The sequence below is a fragment of the Salpingoeca rosetta genome (assembly GCF_000188695.1).
Source record: "Salpingoeca rosetta unplaced genomic scaffold supercont1.9, whole genome shotgun sequence".
NCBI lineage: Eukaryota > Choanoflagellata > Craspedida > Salpingoecidae > Salpingoeca > Salpingoeca rosetta.
The window spans coordinates 970,908-997,828 of record NW_004754925.1 but is presented as its reverse complement, the minus strand read 5'-3'; the positions used below and the strand labels follow the sequence as shown (position 1 = coordinate 997,828).

General features: G+C 57.1%; 5 protein-coding genes across 5 annotated transcripts; 1 reads left to right on the top strand and 4 right to left on the bottom strand.

Annotated features, from left to right (window-relative positions):
• Window positions 1-29: 29 nt before the first annotated feature.
• PTSG_04119 (uncharacterized protein) lies at window positions 30-4,435 on the bottom strand. The gene is made up of 8 exons (XM_004994958.1): window positions 2,584-4,435; window positions 2,209-2,312; window positions 1,779-1,989; window positions 1,498-1,583; window positions 1,210-1,293; window positions 969-1,067; window positions 488-591; window positions 30-210 (listed from the first exon to the last, which is right to left on the bottom strand). The coding sequence occupies exons 1-8, from the start codon at window positions 4,378-4,380 to the stop codon at window positions 59-61; spliced, it is 2,637 nt and encodes an 878-aa protein (XP_004995015.1). The 5' UTR covers window positions 4,381-4,435; the 3' UTR covers window positions 30-58.
• A 365-nt stretch (window positions 4,436-4,800) lies between these two features.
• Window positions 4,801-11,867, bottom strand: PTSG_04118 (uncharacterized protein). Its single transcript, XM_004994957.1, has 3 exons — window positions 11,395-11,867; window positions 11,125-11,214; window positions 4,801-10,875 (listed from the first exon to the last, which is right to left on the bottom strand). The coding sequence occupies exons 1-3, from the start codon at window positions 11,806-11,808 to the stop codon at window positions 5,026-5,028; spliced, it is 6,354 nt and encodes a 2,117-aa protein (XP_004995014.1). The 5' UTR covers window positions 11,809-11,867; the 3' UTR covers window positions 4,801-5,025.
• Window positions 11,868-12,129: 262 nt separating this feature from the next.
• On the bottom strand, window positions 12,130-16,166 carry PTSG_04117 (polyglutamylase; the record flags this gene model as incomplete). Its single annotated transcript, XM_004994956.1, has 2 exons — window positions 12,479-16,166; window positions 12,130-12,179 (listed from the first exon to the last, which is right to left on the bottom strand). The coding sequence occupies exons 1-2, from the start codon at window positions 16,002-16,004 to the stop codon at window positions 12,130-12,132; spliced, it is 3,576 nt and encodes a 1,191-aa protein (XP_004995013.1). The 5' UTR covers window positions 16,005-16,166.
• A 38-nt stretch (window positions 16,167-16,204) lies between these two features.
• On the top strand, window positions 16,205-18,084 carry PTSG_04116 (glutaredoxin family protein). Its single transcript, XM_004994955.1, has 3 exons — window positions 16,205-17,083; window positions 17,268-17,327; window positions 17,750-18,084. Exons 1-3 carry the CDS (start codon window positions 16,270-16,272, stop codon window positions 17,911-17,913), a joined length of 1,038 nt encoding a protein of 345 aa, XP_004995012.1. The 5' UTR covers window positions 16,205-16,269; the 3' UTR covers window positions 17,914-18,084.
• Window positions 18,085-18,742: 658 nt separating this feature from the next.
• Window positions 18,743-26,843, bottom strand: PTSG_04115 (multidrug resistance associated protein 1; the record flags this gene model as incomplete). The annotated part of the gene is made up of 19 exons (XM_004994954.1): window positions 18,743-18,869; window positions 19,027-19,169; window positions 19,490-19,645; window positions 19,872-19,949; window positions 20,158-20,205; window positions 20,349-20,603; window positions 20,820-20,977; window positions 21,138-21,280; window positions 21,528-21,645; window positions 21,833-21,919; window positions 22,162-22,299; window positions 22,508-22,645; window positions 22,899-23,006; window positions 23,212-24,365; window positions 24,535-24,646; window positions 24,835-24,936; window positions 25,127-25,194; window positions 25,406-25,542; window positions 25,821-26,843. The coding sequence occupies 19 exons, from the start codon at window positions 26,841-26,843 to the stop codon at window positions 18,743-18,745; spliced, it is 4,293 nt and encodes a 1,430-aa protein (XP_004995011.1).
• Window positions 26,844-26,921: the final 78 nt, after the last annotated feature.

The following is a 26,921-nucleotide window of genomic DNA, read 5'->3' as shown; positions in this document are numbered from 1 at the left end:
TCACACACACACACACACACACAAACACACATCACATCACACACACACACACATCACATCACATGCCGAGCATCTGGTTTTCTTCCTTCTCCCTGCGTGCAAGGACGAGTTCGCGCACGCCGACCATGAGCTGATTAAACGCCTGCCGCACCTCGTCTGGCCGCTCGCTGATGTCTGTCGAGTACAGCCGCGCTTTGGACAGCGGGCCCTCTGGTGTGGTGCACAGTTGCACGCACCGCATGGCAGTTACACAGGTAGCACATGGTGTGGTGAGGTTGGGCAACGTTGTCACTGACAAAGGAAGGGTGAATGAAAGTCAGCAATTTGCTGTTGTTGTTGTTGTTGTGTAAGTTGTTGTTTAAGTTGTTGTTGCTGTTGTTGTTGTTGTTGTTGTTGGTGGGCACGAGACGCTGGCACATTCAGGCACAACACAACAGATACAACGTTCGGCGAGTGCAACACCATGTCACCGTTGTGTTGGACGCACCGATTGCCACATCTGAGCGTGTTGGGCTCTCTGTGGACGGGTTGTTGGCAAAGACAACGCATTGCCCGCTGCGAAGGCCAGCCCGCTTCACAAACGTCTTGAACCTGCAATGCACACACACACACACACACACACACACACACACACACACACACACACACACACACACACACACACACACACACACACACACACACACACACACACACACACACACACACACACACACACGTACACAGAATAACAACAAACAAGATCGCCGGAGGTCCCACGGCAAAGGCAGCAGCACATCCACGATGTGGTGAATGGGTGACCGAGAAAGGCACATGAAACAAAGAAAGAAGCGGGTGAACAGCCAACATTTGCAGACAACAGCATTGTGTGCGTTGTGGTGACGGGGAGAGTGTGCAACGAAATCATTTCACGCCGACACGAATAGCATGGGAACAAAAAAACAAACAATTTCATTATCACAACGCACCATGGCCCGAGGTCGTTCTCCTGACCCATTTTGTTGATGTCAAACACGATGATAGCACCGTGTGCCCCCTGCGCCATGGCGGGCCACACATTTTCATAACTGGCAAAGACGAACACGTGTGTGTGTGTGTGTGTGTGTGTGTGAAAGGGAGTAGCGGGTGCATGCCACATGCTTGACCTCTGCCACACAGAAGAACGAGTCCACACATGCATCCCACTTTCGCAAACACACACACACGCACCTCATGTCGCCGCTGACATCCCACAGCTCCACTGACATGTCCGAGCGACGACCGGTGTCTGTCTCTGCATCAAACTCAAGTATCCTGCATGCGTCAAAAAGGGAGACAGACAGACAGACAGACAGACAGACAGATGCGTGTTCAGAAAGAATCGCAGTGAATCATGATCGCAGTGAGCTACACACTGATGCGGAACGAGCCCTTGAGATAAACGCTTAGCAGAACAGAGGGAGTGCCAACTTCAAGTGCAAACACGGTATATGAACAGGTACCATCCCTTCGTCACACCTGCATCCTCGTGTCGGAAGGTAGTCGACGCCATCTGTGCTGGTGATGGTATCGCTCAAGAAGTTGGCCAAGTGCGACTTTCCAGTCTGTGCGCGCATGTGTGTTGTGTTGTGTTGTGTGTGTGTGTGTGTGTGTGTGTGTGTGTGTGTGTGTGTGTGTGTGTGTGTGTGTGTGTGTGTGTGTGTGTGTGTGTGTGTGTGTGTGAGCTTGCGAACCACAGCAAACCGCATGCTCTCAACAGCGCATAGTCATGCAGCTGTTCATACAAAACACACACACACCTGGTTCTCGATTTTGAGCTGCTCAAAGTCGATGAGGTGGAGCCCGCCGGACATTTTGTCCTTCTCACGCATTTCGTGCTGGGCCTGTTCCAGCGTGGCCTTGAGGCGATAGTGCTTCCTGCGGCTTGCCGCAAGCTCCTCCTCCTTCTCCTCGTAGTCCTTGTCCATGGGCGCAAACTCGTTGGCACGCAGGCGGGTGCCGTTGCGAGAGCTGGCGCAGAGAAATGCAGCGATTGCATTCGATTGCATGAGATGGGATAGCGGGTGAGGACGGACGAGGGATGGTCGATCGAGCCAGCAAGGAAAAAAGCAAGCAAAGGGTGAGTGAGCATTCAAGAACACAAGCTTTCGTCCAAAACGAACAAGGGGAAAGGGGGGCAAGCAGCGCATACACACCACACACGCAGGCGGGCATGGCATGGCATGTTACCTGATGGACTGCAGGGCCACGCGCCGGCGCAACTTGGCGTACGCCTTGACGGATTGGGCAACCTCCTCCGTGCGCACGGCTTGCAGATCATGCAGGCGCGCAAGCTGAATGGGGCACCCAGCACACACGCCAGGCAACAAGGTGAGCACCGAGCAACAAGCACACAACACACGCGCAGAAGTATCTCGGTCACATGCAGCGACAGCGCATCACAACACAACAGACCAAGCGCAAAGTATCCGTTCACACAACAACAACAACAACAACTTAAACAGCAACAACAACAACAACAACAACAACAACAACAACAACAACAACAACAACAACAACAACAACAACAACAACAACAACAACAACACAAGTCCGTGGCTGCACCTCCTGTGTGTAGTATGTCTTCGTGTCCTGGTCCTCCGTGGCGAACCGGGCCAGGTCCTTGAGGATGCCCTGGTACCGCAGGCGCGCCTCCCCTTGCTTCATAAGCGGCTTCTGGTCCTTGAACCGCCGCCGCAGCAGCTCGGCCAGGTTCGCCTGTAGAATGGCGTTCCTGCTGGTGAGGGCGTCGTGGTCGCGCTGCAAGGCCTGCAGCCGCTGCGTTGCCGCCATGCGCCGTTGCTTCAGCTCGAGTGCAGCCGCGTGCTCCTGCTCGGCGCGCTCGCGGGCCCGTCGCTCCTCTTCCTCGCGTCGCCGCCTCTCCTGCTCCTTGCGCGCAGCAATCTCCTCCGGGGACGGTCCAAGCGACTCCAGCGCATCCTGAAGTGCCGCCAGCTCCTGTTCTTTGGTGGCGATGGCCGCATCAAGGTCCTCCGCTTCCTCAACAGAGTTGGCACGCTCGCGCTCCCCATGTAGCTGCGCAAGCTGCTCCTCCACCTTGGCAATGTTGGCGCGCAGCCTATCCCCGGGACTCATGGCCCGTGCAGCCTCATCCTCGCCGTCGTCACTGCTCTGTGTGGACTCTCCCTCCTGCGGCTGTTCGGTGGCCCCGCCCTCACTTCCGCGACCTTCAGCGGGTGACGCTGTGCTGCTGTTGCCCAGACGAAGCTGGCTCGCTTCCGCCTCCAGTTCGTGGATGCGCCGCTCAAGCTCTGCATTTGTGTCCAGCACATGGCGGGCCTTGGACGTCTCCTCATCCTCCTCCTCCTCCTGCTTGCCTTGGGCCGATTGCTCCTCCTGTCCTCCCTTCTGCTCCTCCTCTGCGCTGGTTGGCTGCTCTTGTTGGTGTTGCTGCTGCTCGCCTGAGCTCTCTGCTGCAGGTTGCTGCTGCTCTCCTTCATCCTTCGCTTCACCGGCTGCCTGATCTCCAGCCTTTCCATCATCTTCCTTCTCCGATGGTTGATCTCCTTGGTCTGTTGACGGCGCTGCCTCGTCTCCCTCATCACCTGCGCCTGCGTCAGCCTTGCCATCACCCTCGGCTGCCTCTTTCTCGCCGTTCTTCTCGCCTTCAGCTGCAGCCTGTGCGGCTTGATAGTCTTTGCCGGCAGTGTCTGCATTGGGCGCCGCTTCCTGCTCTTCCTTGGGCGCTTGCTCTTGCTTGGGCTTGTAGTCTGGAAGCCGCTGCAACGCGTCCTCCACTTGTGACCGCAGCGCCTCCTTCTCCGCCCTGACCTTCTCCAACTCGGCCTCCACGACCTGGAGCCGCTGTGCTACGTCGTCATCAAGAACAACGTTGTCGTCATAGTCCTCAACGCTGATGGATGGGCGCCCTGCTTCCGGGGCTGCTGTCGTCTGCTCGCCAGCGCCGCCGTCATCGCTGTTGCTCTGTGCTTGGTCTGGCTGCTGCTCTTGGTTTTGCTGTTGTTGTTCCTGTTGTTTTAATTGGTGTTCCTGCTGCAACTCTTGTCCCTCCTGGCCCTCTTGTGGCTGCTGGCCCTCTTCGTTCTGGCCTGCGCTTTGCTCTGGCTGTGGCTCTTCTTGCTGTTCACCTTCGCCTTCTTGCTTGGGCGCTTCGTCGGTCGCTTCCTGCTGCGATGCGTCAGCGGCTTGATCGACAGGCGCTGCCTCGCTCTGCCCCTGCTGTTCCTGCTGTTGTCCGTCTTGCTGTTGTTCCTGCTGCTGTCCTTCTTGCTGTTCCTGCTGTTGCTGTTCCTGTTGTTCTCCTTCTTGTTGTTGCTGCGCTTCCTGTTGAGGCGTTGCCTCGCTTCCAGGCGTGGTTGGCTGTGCCTCTTCGTCTGCCATGATGGTTGTTGGTTGTTGGGTGCTGCTGCTTTTGCTTGTTGTTGGCAAGGGATCGCTGATTTATGAATGATGCCACACAATTATCTACACACAAGGAAGCAAACCAGACAGAGCGCGAGAGGATTTGAGCACTCAGTGGCTTCATGTCAGCACATGCAAGCACTCAAGCGTCCAGGAGGCCACATCACACAGGCTATGCTGCACACCACACAGCGGACACGTATCATCAGCTGGGAAGAACAGAAACAAGGAGAAAAGCAAGAAAGGAGGACAGGCAAACAGAAATGCACAAAAAAGCACTGGATTGATGAGGCACAGTCACTACACTACAGCCACTACGTATCCACATGAACGTTGGCGCTTGACACACACTTGCAGTTAGAAAGTTAGACACACACACACACCACACACCACACACCACACACCACACACCACACCACACACCACACACCACACCACACACACCACACGCACCACACAACACACACCACACATAGCACACACACACCACACACACCACACACACCACACACCACACACCACACACACACACCACATACAAACGGCACTCACACAATCAAACAACACACCACGCAACACACAGGTTACGGTTCAGTGTGTGCTTCAGCAAGTCAGCGCGCTACGTCAGCAAGATGAGCAGATGACGGGGCAGTCGATAAACTTCACGCCTGCGCCAGCACAAACACAGGTAGCGTTGAAGCCGCGGCAACGCACACTGATAAGGGCCGAGTTGTACTGTGTCAAGTCCACGACCCCGCCAACATGAGCCAGCGAGCCAAAGTCCACCTCAATCAGCGCCGGGTTCCCCTTCAGTTGCAGACTACCCCCAATGTTCGTAACGCCACCAAGGTCCACCCGCGTCAGCGAAGAGCACTGTTGCAGAACCACATCCCCACCAATGTCGCCCAGCAATGCAAAGTCAGCGCGTACGCTGCGAACACTGCCAAAGTCCACGCTGGTGAGGGAGGAGCACTGCGAGATGTCAACATCTCCGCCAATGCTGTCCACCGACGCAAAGCTAACGTTGCTCAGCATGCCCAGGCTGCTCAGCTGAACGCTCCCGCCTACACCCGTGAGAGCTCCAAAGTCAATCGTTGTCAGCTCATGTGCTGTCTGGAGGTGCAGGTCGCCCCCAATACGGCCGATGGAGGTGAGGTGGATGGCTGGCAGCGCCAGGGCAACTTGAAGGCTTAAGCTTCCGCCAATCGCAGCCAGGGAGCCAAACGATATCTGCGTCAGCTGTTGCATCTGCGACAGCAACAGGTCACCACCTATCATCTCCAGTGTGCCCAAGTCAAGGGTCTTCAACACGCTGTCACTGCTCAGGTCCAGATCGCCACCAATGGCGGTGAGCGTGGCAAATGTGATGCTTTGCACGTCAGGTTCGTGGTTGAGGTACAGCGTGCCGTTGACGCTGCCCAGAGAAGCATCTTGGAAGGCTGACTTGCCAGCCAGGCTGATACCCAGACTGCTGTTGATGTGCAGCTGGCTGACCGACTCCAGCACCTGCACGTCGATGTACAGCGTGCTGCCAACCTCCGGCAGGGCGTGAAAGTCAAGGCTTGGCAGCGCATCGTTGTGCGACACGTCCAGGTCGCCCCCGACATGTGTGACTTGCCCAAAGCTCACGCTCTGAAAGCGGTTGTGGTCCAGACGCAACGCCCCGCCAACGCGTGTCAGCTCCCCAAAGTCAACTTGCGTGAGATCGTTAGACTCCAGGCGCAAGTCGCCACCAATGTCCCGCAAGCGGCTGCCCAGATCAAGCATCTGCAGCGCAGTCTTGGTGACGGCCAAGCTGCCGTTGACTCGCAGCAGGTTGGGAAAGTTCATGGCAGTGAGCGCATTGTAAGTCACGGAGAGATCGCCTCCAATTTCCCGCAGTAGTCCGGTGTCAAGGCCGTCCAGGCTGTTGGCGTCCAAGAGCACACCGCCACCCACTCGCGTCAGCATACCAAAGTCAACGTCGTTCAGAGCGCCGTTGTTGGTCAGGATAAGGTCCCCTCCCACTTCAGCAACGTTGCCAGCATCAAAGGCCTGCAGAATGTTGGCTTGAAGGAGCAGGCTGCCGCCAATCTTCGACAAGGGGCCGAAAGTGACCAAGGTCAGGCTGTTGGCTTGGAGATCAAGGTCCCCGGCAATGTGGTCAAAGGCCGAGATGAAGATGTAGAGACTGCCCTGATTCTGCTCGATGGCGACGCTGCTGTTGAAGTCGAGGTTGCTTGCGGATGACAGCGCCACTTCCGGCAGTCGTACGCTCCCTCGGAAGGGAGGCAGTACCGAAAAGTCAAACGTGCTCAGAGCCGCGTTCTCGTCCAGGGTTAGCTCCCCAAGCACGTACTGCAGCTTGCCAAACTTGAACATGCTCACACTCGTTGCGCTCAAATCCACGTCATCGCCCACGAACGCCAGCGAGCCAAAGTCAATGGAGCCGAGTGGGTTGTTTTGGAGCTTGAAAGACCCAGCCACCCGCTCGAGCGAACCCACGGTGAGAAACTCGAACGAGTTGGACGACAGATCAAACCCGCCACCAACGGCAGTGAGCGTACCAAAGGAGATGCCAGAGAGCTTGTTTTCCCTCAGCGTCAGCGAGCCCCCGACCTGCGCGAGCTTGGGGAAGGAGATGGTTTCCAGCTCATTGGCCTCCGCCGTAAAGTCGCGGCCAATGAGCGACAGCGGACCAAGGCTGAGGGTGGCAATGTCGTTGCCGCTGATGTCCACGCTGCCACCCACCGTCAACACCTCGCCAAAGCTCAGGGTGGCCAGCTTGTTGGAGTTCAGCAGGAGGTCTCCGCCCACTTGAGTGACACTGCCAAAGTTGACAGTGCACAGGTCATTGTCGGAAAGGTTGATGTGCTCGCCCACGCTGGTGAGCTGCCCAAAGTCAATAGACGTGAGCTCGTTGGCGGGGATGTGGATGCTCCCGTCCACGTGTTTGAGATTGCCCAGGCTGAGACGCGTCAGCCGGCTGCCGTCCAGGCGCAGGCTCCCACCCAGGTCAGTCACGTTGCCAAGACTCATGTTTCTGAGGTTTGGGTTGGAAGAGGCGACAATGTCGCCCCGGACATGCGTCAGGTTCTGCAAGTCAACGCTGCCGAGGTCGTCGTTGCTCGACAAGATCAGAGAGCCGTTGATGAACGCCAAGGCACCGTCAAACGCAAGGTTGCTGAAGGCGTTCTGGGTGAGATCCAGATCACCCGCGGTGCGCACCAGGGCATCGCCAAAGTCGATGATCGAAATGCTGTTGCTGCTGGCATCGATGTCACCGCCCGCGTGCTGCAGGGACGCAAAGGACAGCGACGTGAGCAGGTTGTGCTGCAGATACAAGCCGCCGCCAACGCTGGTGAGCGCAGCAAGGTCGAGGGCCGTCAGGTCGTTGGAGGAGAGGTAAACATCGCCGCCAACAGCCGCGACCTGGCCAAAGCTGAAGCTTGGGAGATGGTTGCGGTGCGCGGAGAGATGTCTGCCGACGCTGGTCAGCGCCCCAAGCGACACCTGAGTGATGGCGTTGAATGCAAACGAAACATCGCCGTTAACTCTGCTCAACTGTGGGAAGTCAATGCTCGGCAGGTTGTTGTTGTCCAGCAAGATGCTGCCTTGCACGTCCAGAAGCAGGTCACATGTGACACCGGTGAGCTGGTTCGAGTTGAGCCGCACGCTGCCGGACACGCGGGCAAGGCGTGGGATGTCCAGGCTGGTGAGCGCGTTGAACCGCAGGTCAAGGTCACCGCCGACGCTGTCCAGGTTGGTGAGGGTGATGTTGGCGATGTTGGTGTGGCGAACGAGAAAGGCGGCCCCCACCGAGCGCAGTAGACCGAGGTCGACCGACACCACCTCGTTCACGCTCAGATCCAGCTCGCCTTCCACCGTCACCAATCCCGTGAGGTCCAAAGCCGCGAGGCGGTTGAAGCTCAAGTCGAGGTTACCGCGCACCTCGCTGATGGCTGAGAGGCTGGCCCTGGTGAGCGCATTCCGTTGCAGATACACGTGCCGCACTATGCTCGAGAGGGCATCCAGCGCCAGACTGGGCAGCTTGGCGTTGTCGTGGATGTGGATGTCCACAAACACGGTCGTCAGGCCATCCATGCGGAGATCAACCAGGGCTGCATTGTCGGTGATGTACACGGACGCCTCCACGGTCAACAGGGCAGATGTGTCGATGAGGGTGAGCTGCGGGTTGCGCTGCACGCGCAAGTCTTCAAACACATCGTGCAGGGCGGGAAAGCTGAGCGTAGAGAGGTAGTCGTTGTCGCTGATGCTCAGTTGTGTCGCATCGTCCAGACTGGTGGCCGTGATAGCCGTGGCTGCGGTGTGTGCAACTCGCAGGGAGCGAACGCTGGTCACACCGCCCAAGTTGATGTGTGCGATTGGGCTGTGCTCAATGACGAGTTGTTCCAAGATGCGCAGCATGGAGCCAAAGTTGATGCTGCTGATCTTGTTGGGCGACTCGGGCGTGCCGGACACCAGAAGGGAGCCCTGCATGTACTCGATGTCGCCAAAGCTGAGGGCCATGAGGGCATGCATGCTGGCTGTGATGGTGACATCACCGGTCAGCACGCCAGAGCGGATGCTGAAGCTGGTCGTGCCCACCCCATAAACCTTGCCCCCAACCTCTGACAATCGCCCAACGTGGAAGGACTGCAGCGGCAGGCCGCGCAAGTCGACGTCGCCGCCAACGGCAGTCAGCGTGTCAAGCTGCACAGATGCGGGACGCGTGCCCACAACGCGCAAGCTGCCATTAACACGCTGCAAGCTGTCGAATAGCAGCTCCGTTGTGTCCGCCCCAACATCCACGTGCACGTTGCCTGCCATGTCTTGAAGCTGAGCGCGGGAAAGCGTGAAGAAATCAAGGAAGACGGTGCCGTTGGGGGCAAGCGCCTGGCCGAGCACGAGTTGCGTCAGGTTGGCGTTGCCGCGCACGTCAATCACGTCAAACGCACCCGTGATGTCAGCCAGATCCAGCACCTCCAGCGCACACGACGAGAGGTTGAGTGCTGTTGGCGTGCCCTGCGCGTTGTTGAGGGTGAAGGAGGCGCAGCCGAGATCAACGGCCCTGGGCACGTTATCCCCAGCATGGGAGACGCGTAGGTGCTTGATGGGGTTGCCTGACAGGCGAGCGCCACCAGCAGAGGGTGGAAGCTGACCGACATCGATGGAGGTGAGGGCGTTGTTTTCCAAATCAACGCTGTCGCCCACGAAGACGAGCTGCCCAAAGCGCACGCGGGTGATGGCGTTGTCGCGAAGGCTGATAAATCCGCCCAACAGGGTGACTTGACCCAAGTCTACCTCTGTCAGCGCGCCATTGGCAGCTGTGATACCACCACCTATGCTCGTCAGGTGTGGGCCGAGATCAAGCGTTTGTGCGAGAGGCGACACTGAGATGGAGCCAGTGACACTGCGCAGGCGGTAAAACTCGTCGCAGCAGCACGAGGTGACAGCAGCAACCTCACAGGGCGCGGCTGCTGCAATGGCTTGACGCGATGTTATGCTGCTGCAGTCGAGCACATCAGTGCTGATGCCAGAGCAGAGCTGTGTCGTTGTTGTCGTTGTGGTTGCGGTAGTTGACAGACCTGACTGTGCCGTGCTGGTGGTAGTCGGCAATGTGGTGGTGGGCGCGGTGGTGCTGTTTGATTTGGACTTGCTGGTGGCAGCGGGCCCAGTTGAGGTGATGGCAATGGGAACAGCGACGGCAGCAGCCACAATTAACGCAACGACGATGCCGACGAGGAGCAGACGCTTGCTCGATCTGCCCTTTGACACGGCCACCTGCTCCGTCGTGGTCTCTGAGCCCAGGGCCGTGAAGTCCTTGTGCAGGGGCCGCATCATCAGGTGCTGGCCCTCCTTGCCTTGTCTGTGTCCCAGCGCAGAGAGCAGCTGCGCATCGTCCGTCGAGGCTTCGCCGTACACGGAGAAGTCGCCCAACCCGACCTGGTCGTACGTCTCCTCTTGATGGACTCCTCTACTTACGGGCGTCAAATATGTTCGGCCCGCAGCACCAGTGGTGGTGTCTGTGGTGGTCGATGGGGTGGCATCAGCTGTGCCATACACTTGAAAGTTTCCCGGGTCAGGCGTATCGTACGCGGGCTTGTCTTCTTTGCTGCTGGGGTTGGTCGCTGTGGTGGTGGTGGCTGTACCGGGTTTCTGCTGCTGTGTGGACTCTGTGCCGTACACATCAAAGTCGCCCAAGCCCGCGGTTTCGTAGGTGTTGTCGGCTTCCACGTTGGTGGCCGCAGTCACTTCCAAGTAGTCACCGCTGCTGTTGCCGTTGCTGTCATCGGGGTCGGCCGTGTTGCTGTTGCTGCTGCTGCTGCTGCTGTGGGCCGCAGTGCCTATGATCGCGCTGGTGTTTGTGTTCGTGTTGGTGGTCGCGCCAGCAGCGGCAGGGTTTGGTCGCACGGCCTCATACGTGGCGTTGAACAAGTCTCTTTGCTCAAATGTGTCAGCAGGCTCCAAGTATGTGCGCTGCGAGGCAGGTACCTGAACCGTGTGTGTGTGAGTGTGTGAGTGTGTGAGTGAGTGTGTGAGTGAGTGTGTGAGTGAGTGAGTGAGTGAGTGTGTGAGTGAGTGTTTGTGTGTGTGTGTGAATGAGTGTGAATGAGTGCGAGTGAGTGAGTGTGAGTGAGTGTGTGTGTGTGTGAGTGAGTGTGAGTGAGTGAGTGTGTGTGACAGTGTTTGTGACGTGCCTGCAGGCAAGAACCGAATGACAACAGCAAGTAGACCACTGACCGGCTGCTCCTGCTGTTGTCGTTGCTGCTGCTGCTGCTGTAGCGGTGCCTGCCATCCAAATTGCCGGCTGCTGTTGGCAGGCACAATCGCCTGGTTGAAGAGACATGAGTTAGAAGTAAGCGTATGTGAGTATGCGAGCCTTGTTTTGTGTGTGTGTGTGTGTGTGTGTGCAGGAAAGAAATGATCGCCGAACACTGCGTATGTGAGACGAATGCCAATACGCACCATATGTACTTGTTCACACACACATACACACACACACACACACACCTGCAGCTTTGAGATGATGGCGTCGATGAGCTGCGAGGGAATGGCTGTTGTTGGGCTTGGCAAGGTGTAATGTGCACGCGCGTCTGGGAGGCGCTTGCGCACATCCCGCGAGGCGAACTTGTCACACATCTTGATGAGAAAGAAGGGCTTGTTGTGTTTGAGGATGGAACGCAGCTGGGCAGCGGAGCTGGCCTTGTTTCGCGACCGCTTGCCGTAGTCCTTCGTGCCCATGATCACTGCCAGCGTGCATGCAAGCACGGCTGCCGTAGCACTGGATTTGCCACCTCTGCCGTCATCGTCTCCTGGTGAGAACACGCGCACCCCACGCTGCTCCAATGCAGCCCTCAGTGTTCTCGTGACATCCCCATTCTCATGGCAGGAAAGGAACACATCACAACCAGCAGTGGAGGCCATGACCTTGTGCTGTGCTGTGCTTTGGTGTGATGTGCTTTGGTGTGTTGGGTGGGGGGCGTTATGGAAATGCAGGAGGAGCACGGTTGGTGTGTTTGTTTGTTTTGCTGTTTGGCTGGAAAACCAAAGGAAAACATCCACAAAGATTCGCAGCATAGCACAACAGGCAACAACATATGGCGCCATTTGACGAACAACAACACAGCAGCACGACGCAAGCACACGCAGCGCTTGGTCCTCCCTCCACACCTTCCATTGCACGGCAGGGCATGAGACTTGCTGCGTCCCTGATGGGAAATGCATGAGTTCGTTTATGCTTCGCTTTCAAAAGCACCAAAGAAAAAAAAAAAAGGAAAGGCTCCAGACGGCGACACCTGCGCCAAGCAAAATGTAGAAAGACAAACGCTGTTGAAGCTGTTGCACAACACCACACGCATGCACAGGTACACACACACACACACACGCGCGCGCGCGCGCGCACACACACACACACAAATGCAGCACACACACACACACACATGCAGCAGCACACACGCGCGCACATGCACGCACGCACACACGCACACACACGCACACACAAAAACGAGCAACAATCATCGCCTCCTGGGCGAATCAAAGGAGATGGTGTGAACGGGAAGAGACATGAGCGGCTGTACGCGGGGAACATGCGCACAGGTGGACGCCGCACGACGAAGCAAAGGCGACGCAAGCGGGGGCGCCTGTGGTCGCTGCTGCTGCTGCTGCTGATGGTGGTTGCGCGGGGTGTGGCGAGCGTTCTCCTGGTGGTGCTGATACGGCAGCGCCATCATGCGCCGTGTCAGCCCACGCGCTGCAGAGACGCCAGTGGCGGGTGCTTCCTTTGCTGCTGGCGTGCTTGTCGTCGTCGTCGTCGTCGTCATGGAGCGATAGCGGCAAGGAACGGGCGAGCCAACTGCAGGCACATGTTGTTGTTGTTGCTGTCGCTGCTGCTGCTGCTGTTGGTGGTGTTCTTGTTGTTGGTGTTGGTTGTGGTGGTGTTGGTTGTGGTGGTGGTGCTGTGGCCCGTCTGCGCCTTGTGCGTCCACTGCTGCGTCGTCCACAGGTGTGGAATCACACCAACGCGCAGCCTCATTAATGTCATGCTTCGCATACAAACACAGCAGCAAGTGCTTGGTCAGAAACACCAGCCGCGAGCACAGGTGTTTCTCTTCCTCGGTTGGACTCACAATTGCCATCAGCGGCTCAATCGCCTGCCAGGACGAGCTGGGCAGCGTGAAGCAGTTCCACAGCCCTTGGCCGTGGCTGAACGACAGCCGGTCAAACACGCGCGCAACCACACGTGCCGCCCGCGGACTAAGGCCCTTTCTGTGTCCACCGCCACCACCGCCACTACCACCACTACCGGCACGGTCCATGGCTGTCGATGCCGGTGCTGTGGAGGCGAGGAGCGACGCTGCCGTGCTCATGACGCGTTGCCGGCACGACACCAGGATGCGGTGGCGATCTGCAGGCGACAGCGTGCGCAGCCAGTACTTTGCAATGCGCGCCCGGTGCTGCACAAACGTTTCCTCAATGTCAGTCGCGTGCTCCACCACCTCCTCATCAAACTCGTCAATGCCAATGGTGGCTGCGCCGTTCAGCAGCAGGTGGTGCAGGAAGAGCACCAGGCCCTGGTCGCGTTTGCGCTGCTCCTCTGCCCGGCCAAGCGATAAACCACGCTGCGCGGGCACACGCGGGTGACGACGCAAGGACGCCAGCGACGAAGCCGATCGCGACGTCACAAGGCTGCCGCCATCAGACGCGGTGGTGCCTGCAGGCAACGTGGGCGCACGTGTGCGTAGCGACCTTGCAGAGGATGAAGCAGACACCATTGCCGCTGATGTTGACGACGCAGAGGCACCAACGCCGGCTGTGGTGCCCGTGGAGCGCTGTCGTGTGGATAATGACGATGATGATGACGACGATGACGTGGGCAGCTGATGGTTCGATTGGCGCACGCGCGTACCCACGGACGTCTGCACCACACCAAGGGCCTTGGACATGAGGGCCTCATACTGCAGCAACAGCCCTTCGTTCTCTGGCGGGAAGATGCGATGGTAGTCACCGCTGTGCTCGTCCTCGTACGCCATCTGCTTCTGCGCCTCCCGATCCTGCATACTGCCACCATCGCCATCAACGCTTACGCCATCATCATCACAGTTATCATCATTGGTGTCGTCATCATCCTCCTCATCCTCATCCTCATCATTCTCGTTCTCATTATCATCCTCATCCTCATCGTCGTCGTCGTCATCATCATCATCATCACGATCATCTTTGGTTTCGGCGGTGCTATTGTGGTCGTCTCGACCATCACCTACTCGCTGCTTTTCCTCCCCTTTGTGAACATCATCAGTGTCGTCGTTGTCAGCGTCAGCATCACTGCCACCGCCTCCTCTTCCCCTGCCGGTTGCTGCTGCCGCTGCCGCTGCCGCTGCCGCGGATCCGCGGCATTTCGTTGCGTGCATGCGTGTGTGCGTGTGCGAGTACCAGTGGTGGCCGCGGCGGCGCGGTAGTGGCTCTGCTTCGCTCACTTCGCCGCTCCCATCGTCACAGTGCAGAAGTCGGTTTGCCCTCGCAATCGCAGCTGCAGCAACGCCATCACCGTTTGGCGCTGCTTTCGCTTTCGAAGAAGATGCTGTGGCGCGTGCATTTCCAGCACGATTGCCGTTGCTGATGCTCTTGTTGCTGTTGCTGTTGTTGTTGCTGTTGCTGTTCTTGCTGCCGCTGGTGCCGCTGGTGGTGGTGGACGTGCTTGATGGTGTTTGCTTGTGCAAGCGCCTGAGTGCCGATGCCTTTGCCTCTGCCTGCCACGCCTTGCGCTCCTGCGGACGAATGTGCATCATGCGCAGCGCGGACTGCAGCACGCCGTGTTTGATGCGGGCGTCGAGCTGCGAGTCGCACGTGAAGCTTGGCGCGCGGTTGACCTCGATAATGTACGGCTTGAGCTTCGATGTGAGCAGCACGTCAAACCCGAGCACCTCGAAGCACATGCTCTGGCGCGGGGGTGCGCGGCCGCCCCTGTTGCGCCCGCGGTGCAGCTGGCACGCCGCATATCCCTGGCGCACAAACGGCAGCGCCACAATGACCGTCTTGATGATGACGTCTGCGATGCGCTTCTGCAGCCGGTCTGTGTCGACACCGTGCTCATCCGCAAGGTGCTTGAGCAGCCACTGGTATGTGCGCTTGCTGCCCGTGTCGTCGTCGTCGGTCTGCTGGAAGTTCTCTGCGCCCTTGTTGAGCGAGTAGTTTGTGAGGTGCATGGTGACGTCGGCCACGTTCTTCTTCGTGGGCGCCTTGTACGGGGTGGTGGAGAGGCGCACGAGCCCGTCCTTGAAGAGATACACGCGCAGCGGGTCGCACGATGTCAGCAGCACATACAGGCGCAGGTCAAACTTGTACCCGTCCACCAAGAACGGCTTTGGGAGGTACTCCTGCACGAGCAGGGAGTCCTGCGTGGGGATCTGTGACGGGTTCTGCGTGACTGCAATGCCAATGCCGCGAGCGCCGTTGATGGGTTTGTAGATGAAGGTGGGCTTCTTCTTTGCCTTTGCCTTCTTACAGTCGTCGACGTACTTGCGGAAGTGCTGCAGATCGGCCGGCAGGACCCAGGAGCGCGGGAAGATGTCGAGCACGTTGCCATTGCACACGCGCAGGAGGCGGTTGAGGTTTCGTGCCAGGTTGTCCTTGCGCGTGATCTGGCCCGTGCCTGGGAAGTGGTTCATGCGCTGATAAGGAAGCAGCTTGGTGAACACCTCGCCCGGTGGACAGCAGTCAAACCACAGCAGGTTGCAGTCCATCGTGGTCGGGGACGTCTTGATCTTGAAGCCCAGTTCACGGCACACTTGCCGGACCATGTCGTAGTTGGTGTTGGCAAGGTTGGCTGTCAACTTATTCGCCTTGCCCTTTGCCTTGGCTTTTCCCTTGGCGTTGCTCGTTCGCTTCTTCTTGCCGCCACCTCCTGCTTTGGTTGTGGTTGTGGTGGCGGTGGTGCTGCTGTTGCCGGTGCTGTTGCCGGTGGTGGTGGTTGTGGCGGCACCTGTGTTGGCACCTGTGTTGGCACCTGTGTTGGCACCTGTGTTGGCACCTGTGTTGGCACCTGTGTTGGTGTTGTTGGAGCCATGTTTCTTTGACGATGAGGCTGCTCCACCGCTGGCCGCATCTCCTTCTCCTCTTGCCATCTCAGATGATGATGATGATGCGTGTGGGCGACATGAAGCTCTCTCTCGAAGAAGAAGAAGAAGAAGAAGCGGCGCAAGAAGAAGGTGGTGTGGAAGGTGTGAGGGTGGTGGCTGTCTTGCTGTGCTTCCTCTCTTTCGGTGGTTTGTTTACATGGAGTCAAGGGTCGAAAAATGGTAATAACACCAGCATATTTTCCGAACTTCGCGCAACCCAACGCAACGTGGGTTCGTCAGCGACAACGCGCGACAGCACAGCACAAGCAGCATGTTGGGTGGTGGTGGTGTTGGGTTGAGGCGGGCTGTGGTCATGTTGGTGGGAGGTGGCGGAGCAGTGGCCACCGCAAGCCTGGCAGTCAACCCTTCTTTCTCTATTTCTTCCTCTTCTCCTTCTTCCCCTCCTGCTGCTTCTTCTTCTTCTTCTTCTTCTTCGTCTTCTTCTTCCTCGGTGCTGTCTTCGTGGTGGTCGTCTTTCCCAAACAAAGTCAGCTGCGAAGAGGCGGTCGCCAGCAACTGCAACACACCAGCGTCACCAGCGCAGGCATCATCGAGCGGGCTCGTGCTGTACCAGTACGCGCCATGCCCGTTTTGCAACAAGGTGCGGGTGTTTATGGACTACCATCGCATCCCGTATGCAAAGGTGGAAGTGGAACCGCTGCGAAAGAAGCAGCTCAACTTCACAGACTACAAGAAGGTCCCCGTGCTGCTTGCTGACGGGACGCAGATCAACGACTCCGCAGTCATCCTGGCTCAGCTGACCGAGCGCGTGAAGGCCAGCGGGAGCCCACACTACCGTGATACAACTGAGGAGGAGCAGCGCTGGATCAAGTGGGTGGATGACCGGCTCGTCCATCTCCTCCCCTCCAACATTTACCGCACCATGTCGGAGAGCCTGCAGTCGTTTGACTACCTCCTCAACGCGTCCTTTCAGTTCACGCCAACCGAGCGCACCATGGCCAGGTACTCTGGCGCAGTGATCATGTACCTGCTGTGCAAGCTCAAGCTCAACAAGAAGTACGGCATCCAGGACCCACGCCAAGAAATCTACCAAGACGTCGACTCCTTCATCAACGCCCTTGGCGGTGAGCCCTCGTGCTGACCAACACGCTCGACAAGGCGTACTGCTGCTATTGCTGGTGTGGAGAGCTGGTGTAGTCGCGATGTGGGGAAGAAGAAGACCGTGTATGGGTTTGTCAAAGGCTGGCACATACTCACACACATGTGTGAACTGCTTCCTTGGTTTGCGGTTGTTGCTGGTTTGAGCAGAACGTGAGTTTATGAGTGGAACATACAAACCAGGCAGCGCAGACCTCGCCGTGTATGCAGGTGTGCACTTGTCGTGTGTGCGTATGTATGTGTGCGACTGTGTGTGACTGTGTGTGTGTGTGTGTGGCTGCGTGTGTGGCTGTGTGTGTGGCTGTGTGTGTATGACGTGTGTATGTGTATGAGCGTGTGTGTGTGTTTACATTATTGTGTGTATGGGCATGTGTGTGTGTGTTTAAATTAATTTGTGTATGTATGAGCGTGTGTGTGTGTTTACATTATTGTGTGTATGTGTGTGTGTGTTTACATTAATGTGTGTATGACTGTGTGCGTGCGTTGAATGTGTGTGTTTGAATGTGTTTCCTGTCGTGTTACCTTCTGCCTATGCGATGCGCAAGTGTGTGTCGCGGACGGCCCTGTTCCTCTTGCACCACTCATGTCATCTTTGGACACCGCCGTCGTCATGGTTTTGCTGTTCGTTGCAGCCATCAACAGTCTGGAGGGCCTGGAGAGCTTTGATGATGTCATGAAGAACACGCAGGCGGCAACGTGGTACCAGCGAACAAAGGCTGCCGTCGGCCTGTCCACGGGCCATTATGCAACAGATGAAGAGGCAGCAGGGCTCCCACACATGCAGCCCACGCCCTGAGCCGTGTGTGTGTGTGTGAGTGTGTGAGTGTGTGAGTGTGTGTGCGTGTGTATGCGTGTGTGCGTGCGTGTTTGCATGTGCGTGAGTGCAAACGTTGTTATTTCAGGTGATAGGTGTTGTGCGGCGTAGTTGTGACAATACAACAGACCAGGCTGCAAACAGACAACAGACAATACATGTTTTCATCCTATCTTGAACGGTCAGTGTTCACCTCTTACGCCGTGTTGTGTATTCAGCGTCCACCACATGACGATTCCCTAGCGTATGTTTTATTCGAAACTGAGCACACGCGGTGCCAACAAACCCAAGCCTGAGAAAGCACCAATCATCCCACCTTGACGAAGCACAATGCACATTGCACACTTAGTTGTTGTTGTTGTTGTTGTTGTTGTTGTTGTTGTTGTTGTTGTTGTTGTTGTTGTTGTTGTTGTTGTTGTCTTGGCTGCCCAGCAGCTGCTGCAGATCAAGGAAGGCCGACGGTGGTCCAATCTTGCGCACATGGCCTGACACCGAGAACAAGAGACAGACAGTGACAGGGACAGCCAGGGAGACAGTGACAAACAGAGAACGTGTGTGTGTGTGTGTGTGTGTGTGTGTGTGTGTGTGTGTGTGTGTGTGTGTGTGTGTGTGTGTGTGTGTGTGTGTGTCAGAGTTGAGAAGAGATGCATGGCTGACTTGCTAACAGCATGAACAACTTGTCAACGGCGGTTCAACCTCTGTGAAAACCACTTCCCCGCCCCTCGCACACACACACACACACATGCGTACAAACACGCACTCCACTATCCCACCACAGCAAACAACCCCACGGGCCCCGCCCCACTCATCCTCAACTCTCGGTTGCGTACGGACCTCCATCGAGCTCAATGATCATGTCTGCATCGCGAATCGTCTGCAGGCGGTGAGCAATCACAATCAGCGTGCACTCCTTGAAGCTCGCATGGTTGCGCAGCGTGCTGGCCCAATGGCAAGTGGAGTGTGTATGCATGTGTGTGCATGTGTGTGCATGTGTGAGGTCACAAATGAGCATTGGCGCGTGTAGAAGCAAAGCTGGCTGACAACCACAAGATCGCATACGCACACATGCACACGCATGCGCGCAGCTGGTCTTACTCTTGGATGAGGGCGTCTGTGTTGTAGTCAACGTTTGCCGTGGCCTCATCCAGAACAACAACACGGGAGCGACGAAGTACAGCGCGCGCCATCGACAGCAGCTGCTTCTGCCCAACACTAAAGTTGCCTCCGCCTTCTTGCACCTGTGTCGTGTTGAAGGATGGTCATACGGAGAGACAGATTGCGGGACACAGATGAGGAATCACATATGATCAGCCATTGCGAGTTGGGTGCACTTGACGATCCTCGACCATCATCCATCAACCCACGCACAGAGAGAGAGATGGAAAGATGGAGAGATGGAGAGACAAGAGGCGAGGTGTGGGGAGAAACAAATGCATGCACGAGCGCACACACAAACACATACACACATGCACACATACAAACACATACACACACGCACACATACACACACGCACACATACACACGCGCGCGCATGCACGCGGTCGGGCATTAGCGGACCTGCATGTCAATATCGAGGGAATTGAGCTGCACGGCAGCGAGGGCGGCGCGAATGTCATCGGTTGAGTGCTGCGAAAAGGGATCGAGGTTGAAGCGCAGCGACCCGCTGAACAGATTCGGCTCCTGTGGAATCAGGCTCAACCCACCACGCAGTGTCTGGCGATGGTGGCGATGGTGGGTGGTAATGGTGGGTGATGGTGGGTGGTAAATGGTGGTGATGATGGTGGTAATGGTGGGTGATGATGGTGGTAATGGTGGTGATGATGGTGGTAAATGGTGGTGATGGTGGTGGGGTAAGTACCGGGATGGAGTTGCGGCATGAATGCGCAGAGATGTGCGCGAACACACGAGATGTCTTGGTCTACACCACAGGAGGGATTACCGTTCGGGCGACTTGCAGAGTGTCGATGTTGTCAATTTCAAGGTGCCCGCCACTAATCACGCCAAGGCCAAACAGCGTCTGATGGTGGTGGTGACTGTGAGAACAGCAAAACAACGCACACACATGCCCACACATGAAAACACACACACATAAACAAACACACACGCACGCACACACATGAACACACATGAAAACACACACACACACACATAAACAAACACACACGCACGCACACACACGCGTGGTCAGCAAAGATGTGCCACACCACGCCATGACAGCAGCGCACCTGTGCCAGGGAACTCTTCCCGCTACCGGTGCGTCCAATCAGTCCAACCTGCAACGAGGAAACATGGGGCGGAAGAAGATGGTCATGTCATGATTGTACATACACGCACGCACGCACACACACGCACACACACACACACATACACACACACACACACACACACACACACGCACGCACGCAGGGCAGCTCACCTTTGACCCGGCGGGGATGTGGAAGGTGAGGTTGTGGAGCACGTCGGGCATGGTGTCGCGATAGCGCATGCACAGCGCCTTTGCTGTGATGTCGCCGTTGACAGGCCACGCTGCTGGTGCCAGCGGGGCGGGTGGTGGCGGATCTGCTGGGGCAACGCGGGCAATTGTATCTTCTTCTTGCGGAATGTCGGAGATGTAATGATGCAAGCGCTCCACGCTCGTCATGAACGTCTCCACCTGCGCAGACAACCGGACCTGTTATCCACACACACACACGGGTGGCGAGAACATGTGAGAACAACCAAAGCAAGGAGGCACACTGCAATGTGAGGTGTTGCAAACACGGGAATGCTTGTGGCAAGAGCGACAGTGCGGAACCAAGATAGTGCACGCAAACCTGGAAATCGTACAATAACATGACAACAGTGCCACAACACCACAACAGCGCCACAATCACATGTGTACCCGCACCATGTACTGGAACACGCCGCTGAGGGAGAGCGTGTACACGAGAGCCAGGCCAAGCAGGCCGGCCTCAATGTGGCCCTTGAGCGCAACGCCGAGGATGCTTGTGGCGCCAACAACGGTCGTGCTCAGAAGATCAAGCCGGAAGCCAAGCCACCGGTTCACTGCCAAGACAACCAGAAGCGGAAGTTGAGGTGAAGTGACACGATGAGGAGGTGGTGTGGTGTGATGAGGGGATTTGCAGTTGTGATTGGAGCATGAACGTAGAGGCAGCAGAAACATGGGACCACGTTCAGGCAAGTTGCCGAGACGTCGCTGACTGACCAATGAGCCACCAGAACCAGGCGTTTGAGTTTGTTTTGAGCAGACGAAGAAAAGCGGCGTGCACATCGCGCTGCTTCTGGAATACGCGAATGCACGTCAGCCCGGCAAGGGACGCCGAAAACGCAGCATACACCGGCGAGCGGCTGCAGTGTGTGTGTGTGTGCGTGAGTGTGTGCGAGAGAGAGTGTGTGTGTGTGTGTGTGTGCGAGAGAGTGTGTGTGAGTGTGTGTGAGTGTGTTTGTGCGAGTGTCAATGAGGTTACAGCTGGGAGTGGGTGATTAGGTGCGCAAAGCAGCTGTTCGTGCCTTAAACAAGCGAAGCAAACCCAACCAAACCACGCAACCGGCACGCACAACGCAAACCGCAGACACGATGCGTTGCTCACTGCACCTTGTACCGTCGAGGCGTTTGAGGTCCCGGAGCGGACGGGCGGCGCGCTGGCGGATCCTGGCAAGGAGATAGAAGAGGGGAAGCACGCCAATGGCAATCCAGGGAACAGCAACACACGCTGCAGCATGCATGGTTGAGGGTTGAGGATTGAGGATTGAGAGGGACGAAGGGTCGAAGAAGGGAAGCAGGTGAGATTTGGAAAGGTTGATCGATACGATGGCCTGAGTCATGCAGCAGTATTGAGGCAATGGTTTGCATCATGCTCGGCAGATGCATGCATGAATGCGTGTGAAGTAGACACGCACCGAACACGAGCGAGCCCAAGCACACGGCAAGCAGTTGCAGCATGTTGAAGGCGAATGGCGGCAGCATCTCGTCCACTTGGCCCAGATCTACATGTGTGTGTGTGCAGATGTGTGCAGATGTGTGCAGATGTGTGCAGATGTGTGCAGATGTGTGGGTGTGTGCAGATGTGTATGTGCAGATGTGTGTGCGCGCGCGTTTGCGTGCTGATGAGTGAGGATGATAGAACAAGCCTCACAACACATCTTCGACGGCACAAGACACAACACCACTACAAGCACCACCAATTCCATCATTGCCATCACCGCCACGACCCCTATCACCGTGGCACCTGATGCGAATCTGTTGAGGATGCGGCCGAGCGGATTTGCGGAGAAGAAGCCCAGCGGAGCGTTGAGGACGGAGGCCAGCGCCCGGTGGTGTAGCGTGCTGTTGGACCGCGTCGCAGCCACGAAGAACAGAATCGAGCCTGAGACACAACACACAAAGGCAGCGAGTGTGTGCGTGTGTGCGTGTGTGTTTGTATGCGAGTGTTTGTGTGTGCGAGTGTTTGTGTGTGCGTGTGAGTGTGTGTGTGTGTGCGTGCGTGTGTGTGTGCGAATGTGTGTGGAGGCAGGTCCTGCTGCCGAATGAACCACGTGTGTATGAAAAACAAAAAAGGGGTTGAGGCAACAGACCGAGAAGAGAAAAGGCGGTGGTGGAGATGCCAAGCCCAACATATGTGTGCACGTTTGTTGCATCCTGCTGATCTGCTTCGTCCTGTCGTGCCCACCGCTGCAGCCAGAAGTCGGTCACCATCAGCAAACCCTGCGACACTGCGCCGGCCCGCACGCACAATTGATAAGTTCGCAAGCAAGATGGAGTGACATGAACTCATGTCAGCACACAACCAACACACGCTCGCTCACAATCCGCTAACAGCACAGCGCGGGAAGAACCAGAACCAGCAACACGCCCACCATGCACGTGAGTGGAAATGCCCCCAAACCACGACACAAGCCACAGCACAGTATCCCCAACACCAACACCAGCACCTCAACCCCAGTGCCTGCTGTGATAAAAACGCACGGAAGAAGTTTGCGAGGACGAAGACAGCGAGAAAAGCGCCTGCCGATTTCATGTACAGCCAATACGTTCTGGCCGACACCACGCCCACGCCACGCTCCTCCTCCATCACTGCAGCAGATGTAGATGTAAACGCGTTCATGTATGTGTGTGTGCATGTGCATGTGCATGTGCGTGTTTGTGGACAGGCGTGCGTGCGTGTTTGAGTGCATACGCATACATGCGTGTGAGGTTGCGATGTTAAGTGAGGAGTCCCTCAACCCACAACACCACAATAGGTTGTTGTAAAACAGCCACCACACGAACCATGACGTACCGAGCTTTGACGTGCGCCGTTCCTTCTTTGGTTCATCATCACCACCATCAGTATCACCACCAGCCTTGCCCCCAACAGCAGTCTTGCTTGCGTCCCTGTCCTTCGCGTGCTTTCCTTCGTCGTCCACGTTCTCCTTCTTTCGAGTGGCCAGCACCCCATCGCCGCTGTTGGCGCTTGTCATGCGGGCAAATTCGTCTGCACTCACGCGCCGAACGCGGCCGCCGTCAACAGCATACACCACGTCTGCCTGCGCCGCAAAGTGCGGGTGGTGCGTCACCAGCACGACAATGCGTGTCTTGCTCATGGGGGCGATGGCGCGCGTGAACAGGTGCTCGGCGACGTCGGGATCGACCGCCGCCAGCGGGTCGTCAAGCAGCACCACCCCCGCATCCGAGTACATACAGCGAGCCAGACCAACACGCGCCTTCTGCCCGCCAGAGAGGTTCACGCCCTTCTCGCCAATCTCCGTGTCCTCACCCGCGGGGAGCAGCTCAATGTCGCGCTCGAGGGCACACGCGGCGATGGCGGCCGTGTACCGCTTCGTGTCCATGGCCCGCGTGAACAGCACGTTCGAGCGCAGGGTGCCCGAGAAGATCCACGGCTGCTGTGGGGCGTACGCCATACCGCCAGCGGTTGTTGGCGGCGGAGCAGTTAGCGCCTCCCCAGCAAGCGCAGCGAGAAGCGTGGACTTGCCCGCACCAACAGCGCCCGTGATGGCGATGAGCTGCGGCCGGTCGGCCCTGATGGTCACGCCGCCAAGTTCAAACGTGCTGCTGGGATCGTCCCACCAGATGCGCGCATTCTCCAGCAGCAGCAGCGGTGGTGACGGCGAAGACGACGATGATGCCAACGCTGCTGTTGTTGCCGCTGTTGTTGCCGCTGTTGTTGCCGCTGTTGCTGTTGCTGCTGCTGCTGCTGTTGTTGCTGTTGTTGCTGCTGCTGCTGCATTTGTTGAAGTTTTTTCTGCTGTGGTGGTCATCGTGTTATACTCAGAGCGAGCGGTCCCGTTCGCCTTTCCGGCATTCGTACCCTGCTCCTGTCGCGATGACGATGAAGAAGGCGGTGATGTTGGGAGGGCCTTCAGCTCTGCGAGTTGGAGGAACTCCTGCAGGCGGCGCAGTGCAATAATCGCCTCTGGTCCGCTCTCCATTGTTCTGGTGGTGGTGGTGGTGATGGTGGTGGTGGGTCGGTAAGCCATTGGCACAATGCACATGCAACACGCAAACTGTAGAGGGTGGGTGGGGTGGGTGGGTATGTGTGCAGCTGGTGGAATGACGCACAACAACCGCGCTGGCAGAGACCATGCGTGTGCACTCTCGGTACCTTGAGAACTTCTTGCCGAGCCCCAAGCGAAGCACTTGTAGCAGCGACAGCACAAATAGAACACTCGGCAGCTCCAGCGGCTCGTCACGCACCCACATCACGGAGAATGTCACTGCATGCCCAGCACAACGCGGGCGTGCGAGTATGAGTAAACGGGTGTGGGTGCAAACAGGAGAGTGTGTGTGTTATGCTGGCCTACCTCTCGGCAGCAGGCTCCACTATGCTCACACGCACACACACGCGCGCGCACACACACGCGTATACACACGCACATGCATACACACACGCAACACTCTCTACCAAGTGCAGCGAGAGCTGGAGCGGAGAAGTACATGCTGGCGTTGGCAGCCTTCATGTACTGTGAGGCAAGAATCGTCTTGGCCTCGCGATTGCGCAGTTCATCTGTCAGCGCACGTACACACACACACGCACACGCAAAAATGCACACACACACATACGCATGCACACACGCGCATCGTGAGCGCACATGTATGTGGCACGAGCCGTTGCCAGCACACATATTCCCACACACGCGCATGTGCACACAAGGACGCACACACACGCACACACATGTACACATTGTACAACGCACTGATTTTTTGACTGAATGGCATTTCCCATGCGTACGCCTTGACGGAGAGCATCGCAGAGAGAACCTCGCTGCACATGGTGGCGGTGGTGACAAGGGTGGCCGGCGTGGTGGTGGTTGTGACTAGGTGCGATCGGACAAACACACAAACACACACACACACACACACACACACACACACACACACACACACACACACACACACACACACACACACACACACACACACACACACACACGCACGCACATAGATGATGCATACAGTAGTTGTGGGGAGCTTACGATGTGAGGCGAACGCGCTTGTCTGTGCGCATGGCGGTTCGCTTGCGTAGGCGAGCAAACACTTGGCCAAACCAGATCATCAGGCCCATGGACAAGATGAGCACGCCAATGCCGGCAAACCCAGGCACCACGCCAACCTGCTCCCCGCCAAGCATTGTGCATGAGTGGTGAAGGAGGCCGTATGATGGCGGTCGTGGTGGTCGCCGTTGTCGCGGTCGTGAAGTGATGTGCAGTAGCATCCACACAGTCCCACTGGACACTTTACACAACACACAAGACACACAAGACACACACAAGACACACACAAGCCACACACAAGACACACACAAGACACACACAAGACACACACACAAGACACACACACACACAAGACACACACACACATACAGTGTGTGCACGCGCCCAGTGGCCGCACCTGGTTGATGATGAGGACGGTGCAGACGATGACTTCGAGCGGGCTGGTCCAGATAAAGTGGAGGCTCGGGAGATAAGTGTCGAAACGTAACACGTCAGTGGAGATGAGGTTGACTGCCTTGCCAGGGGAGAACGCGGCTACGGTGCTGGTGCTGAGGCTCAACAGCTTCTTGTGCACGAGCCCAATGAAGCCAATGCGAAGGTTCCAGCCCATGCGCATGGTGTAGAAGTACAGGAAGTGGTGCACGACGGCCTGGAAGATGGAGAAGAGCACAAGCCCAATCGCCAGCCCAAACCCTGTGCCGTAGTCCTTGGCATCCTCATCCTGGATCCACGCTACGAGCAAGCGCAGGAGAATGGGCTGCACAATGTACGCCAGGCTCTCTCCCACAGCGAGGAAGCCGGATATGATGATCTCCGTCAAGTGTGCACGAGCAGCGGCGCGCATCAGACTGGGACGGCCCTTGCCGCCGCCAGCGCCTTGCTTCCTCTGCTTTTCCTCATTCCACGCCTTCTCGAGCCGGCCCACGGTGTAGTCGATGTTATCGTGCTTGGCCAGCGGTGGCAGGTGCTTCAGGTTCACGGGTCCCTTTGCAGCGATGTCGATGAGCGGTTTGCCGTACGTGTACGCTGTTCGGCCCCACCAGGATGCTAAGTCTGCAGGCGAAGGTCCCTCCGTCTCATAGCACTCGTCCTCTGTCAAGATGTAGCGACCTTCCTTTCCCTCATCTTCTCGCTCATACGTGCCTCTCTTCTGTGTGTTCCCCTGCTTTGCGTGTGCTGCTTGCTGCTGCTCTGTGTGTTCGGAGTACTGCCGTGTCGCATCAGCACTGACGGCAGCTGCATGGTGTGCATTCGGCGCTGCAGCGTGCTGCTGTGTGTTCCGAACAGCGTTCACATAGCTGCTTGTGCGAGCATCGACGGTGCCGGCCTCTCCAACACCTTCACCAACAGTCTGCAGCTGCTGCCTCAACAGCGGCGAGCTGTCTTCACCCCCATCATCACTGCGTGTGCTCATCATCATCAATCATGTTATTCCACGTGGGTTTTGTTTGTGTGGGTTGTTTGGTTGTGGCGCAAGAAACTGCGGATCGCGACACCA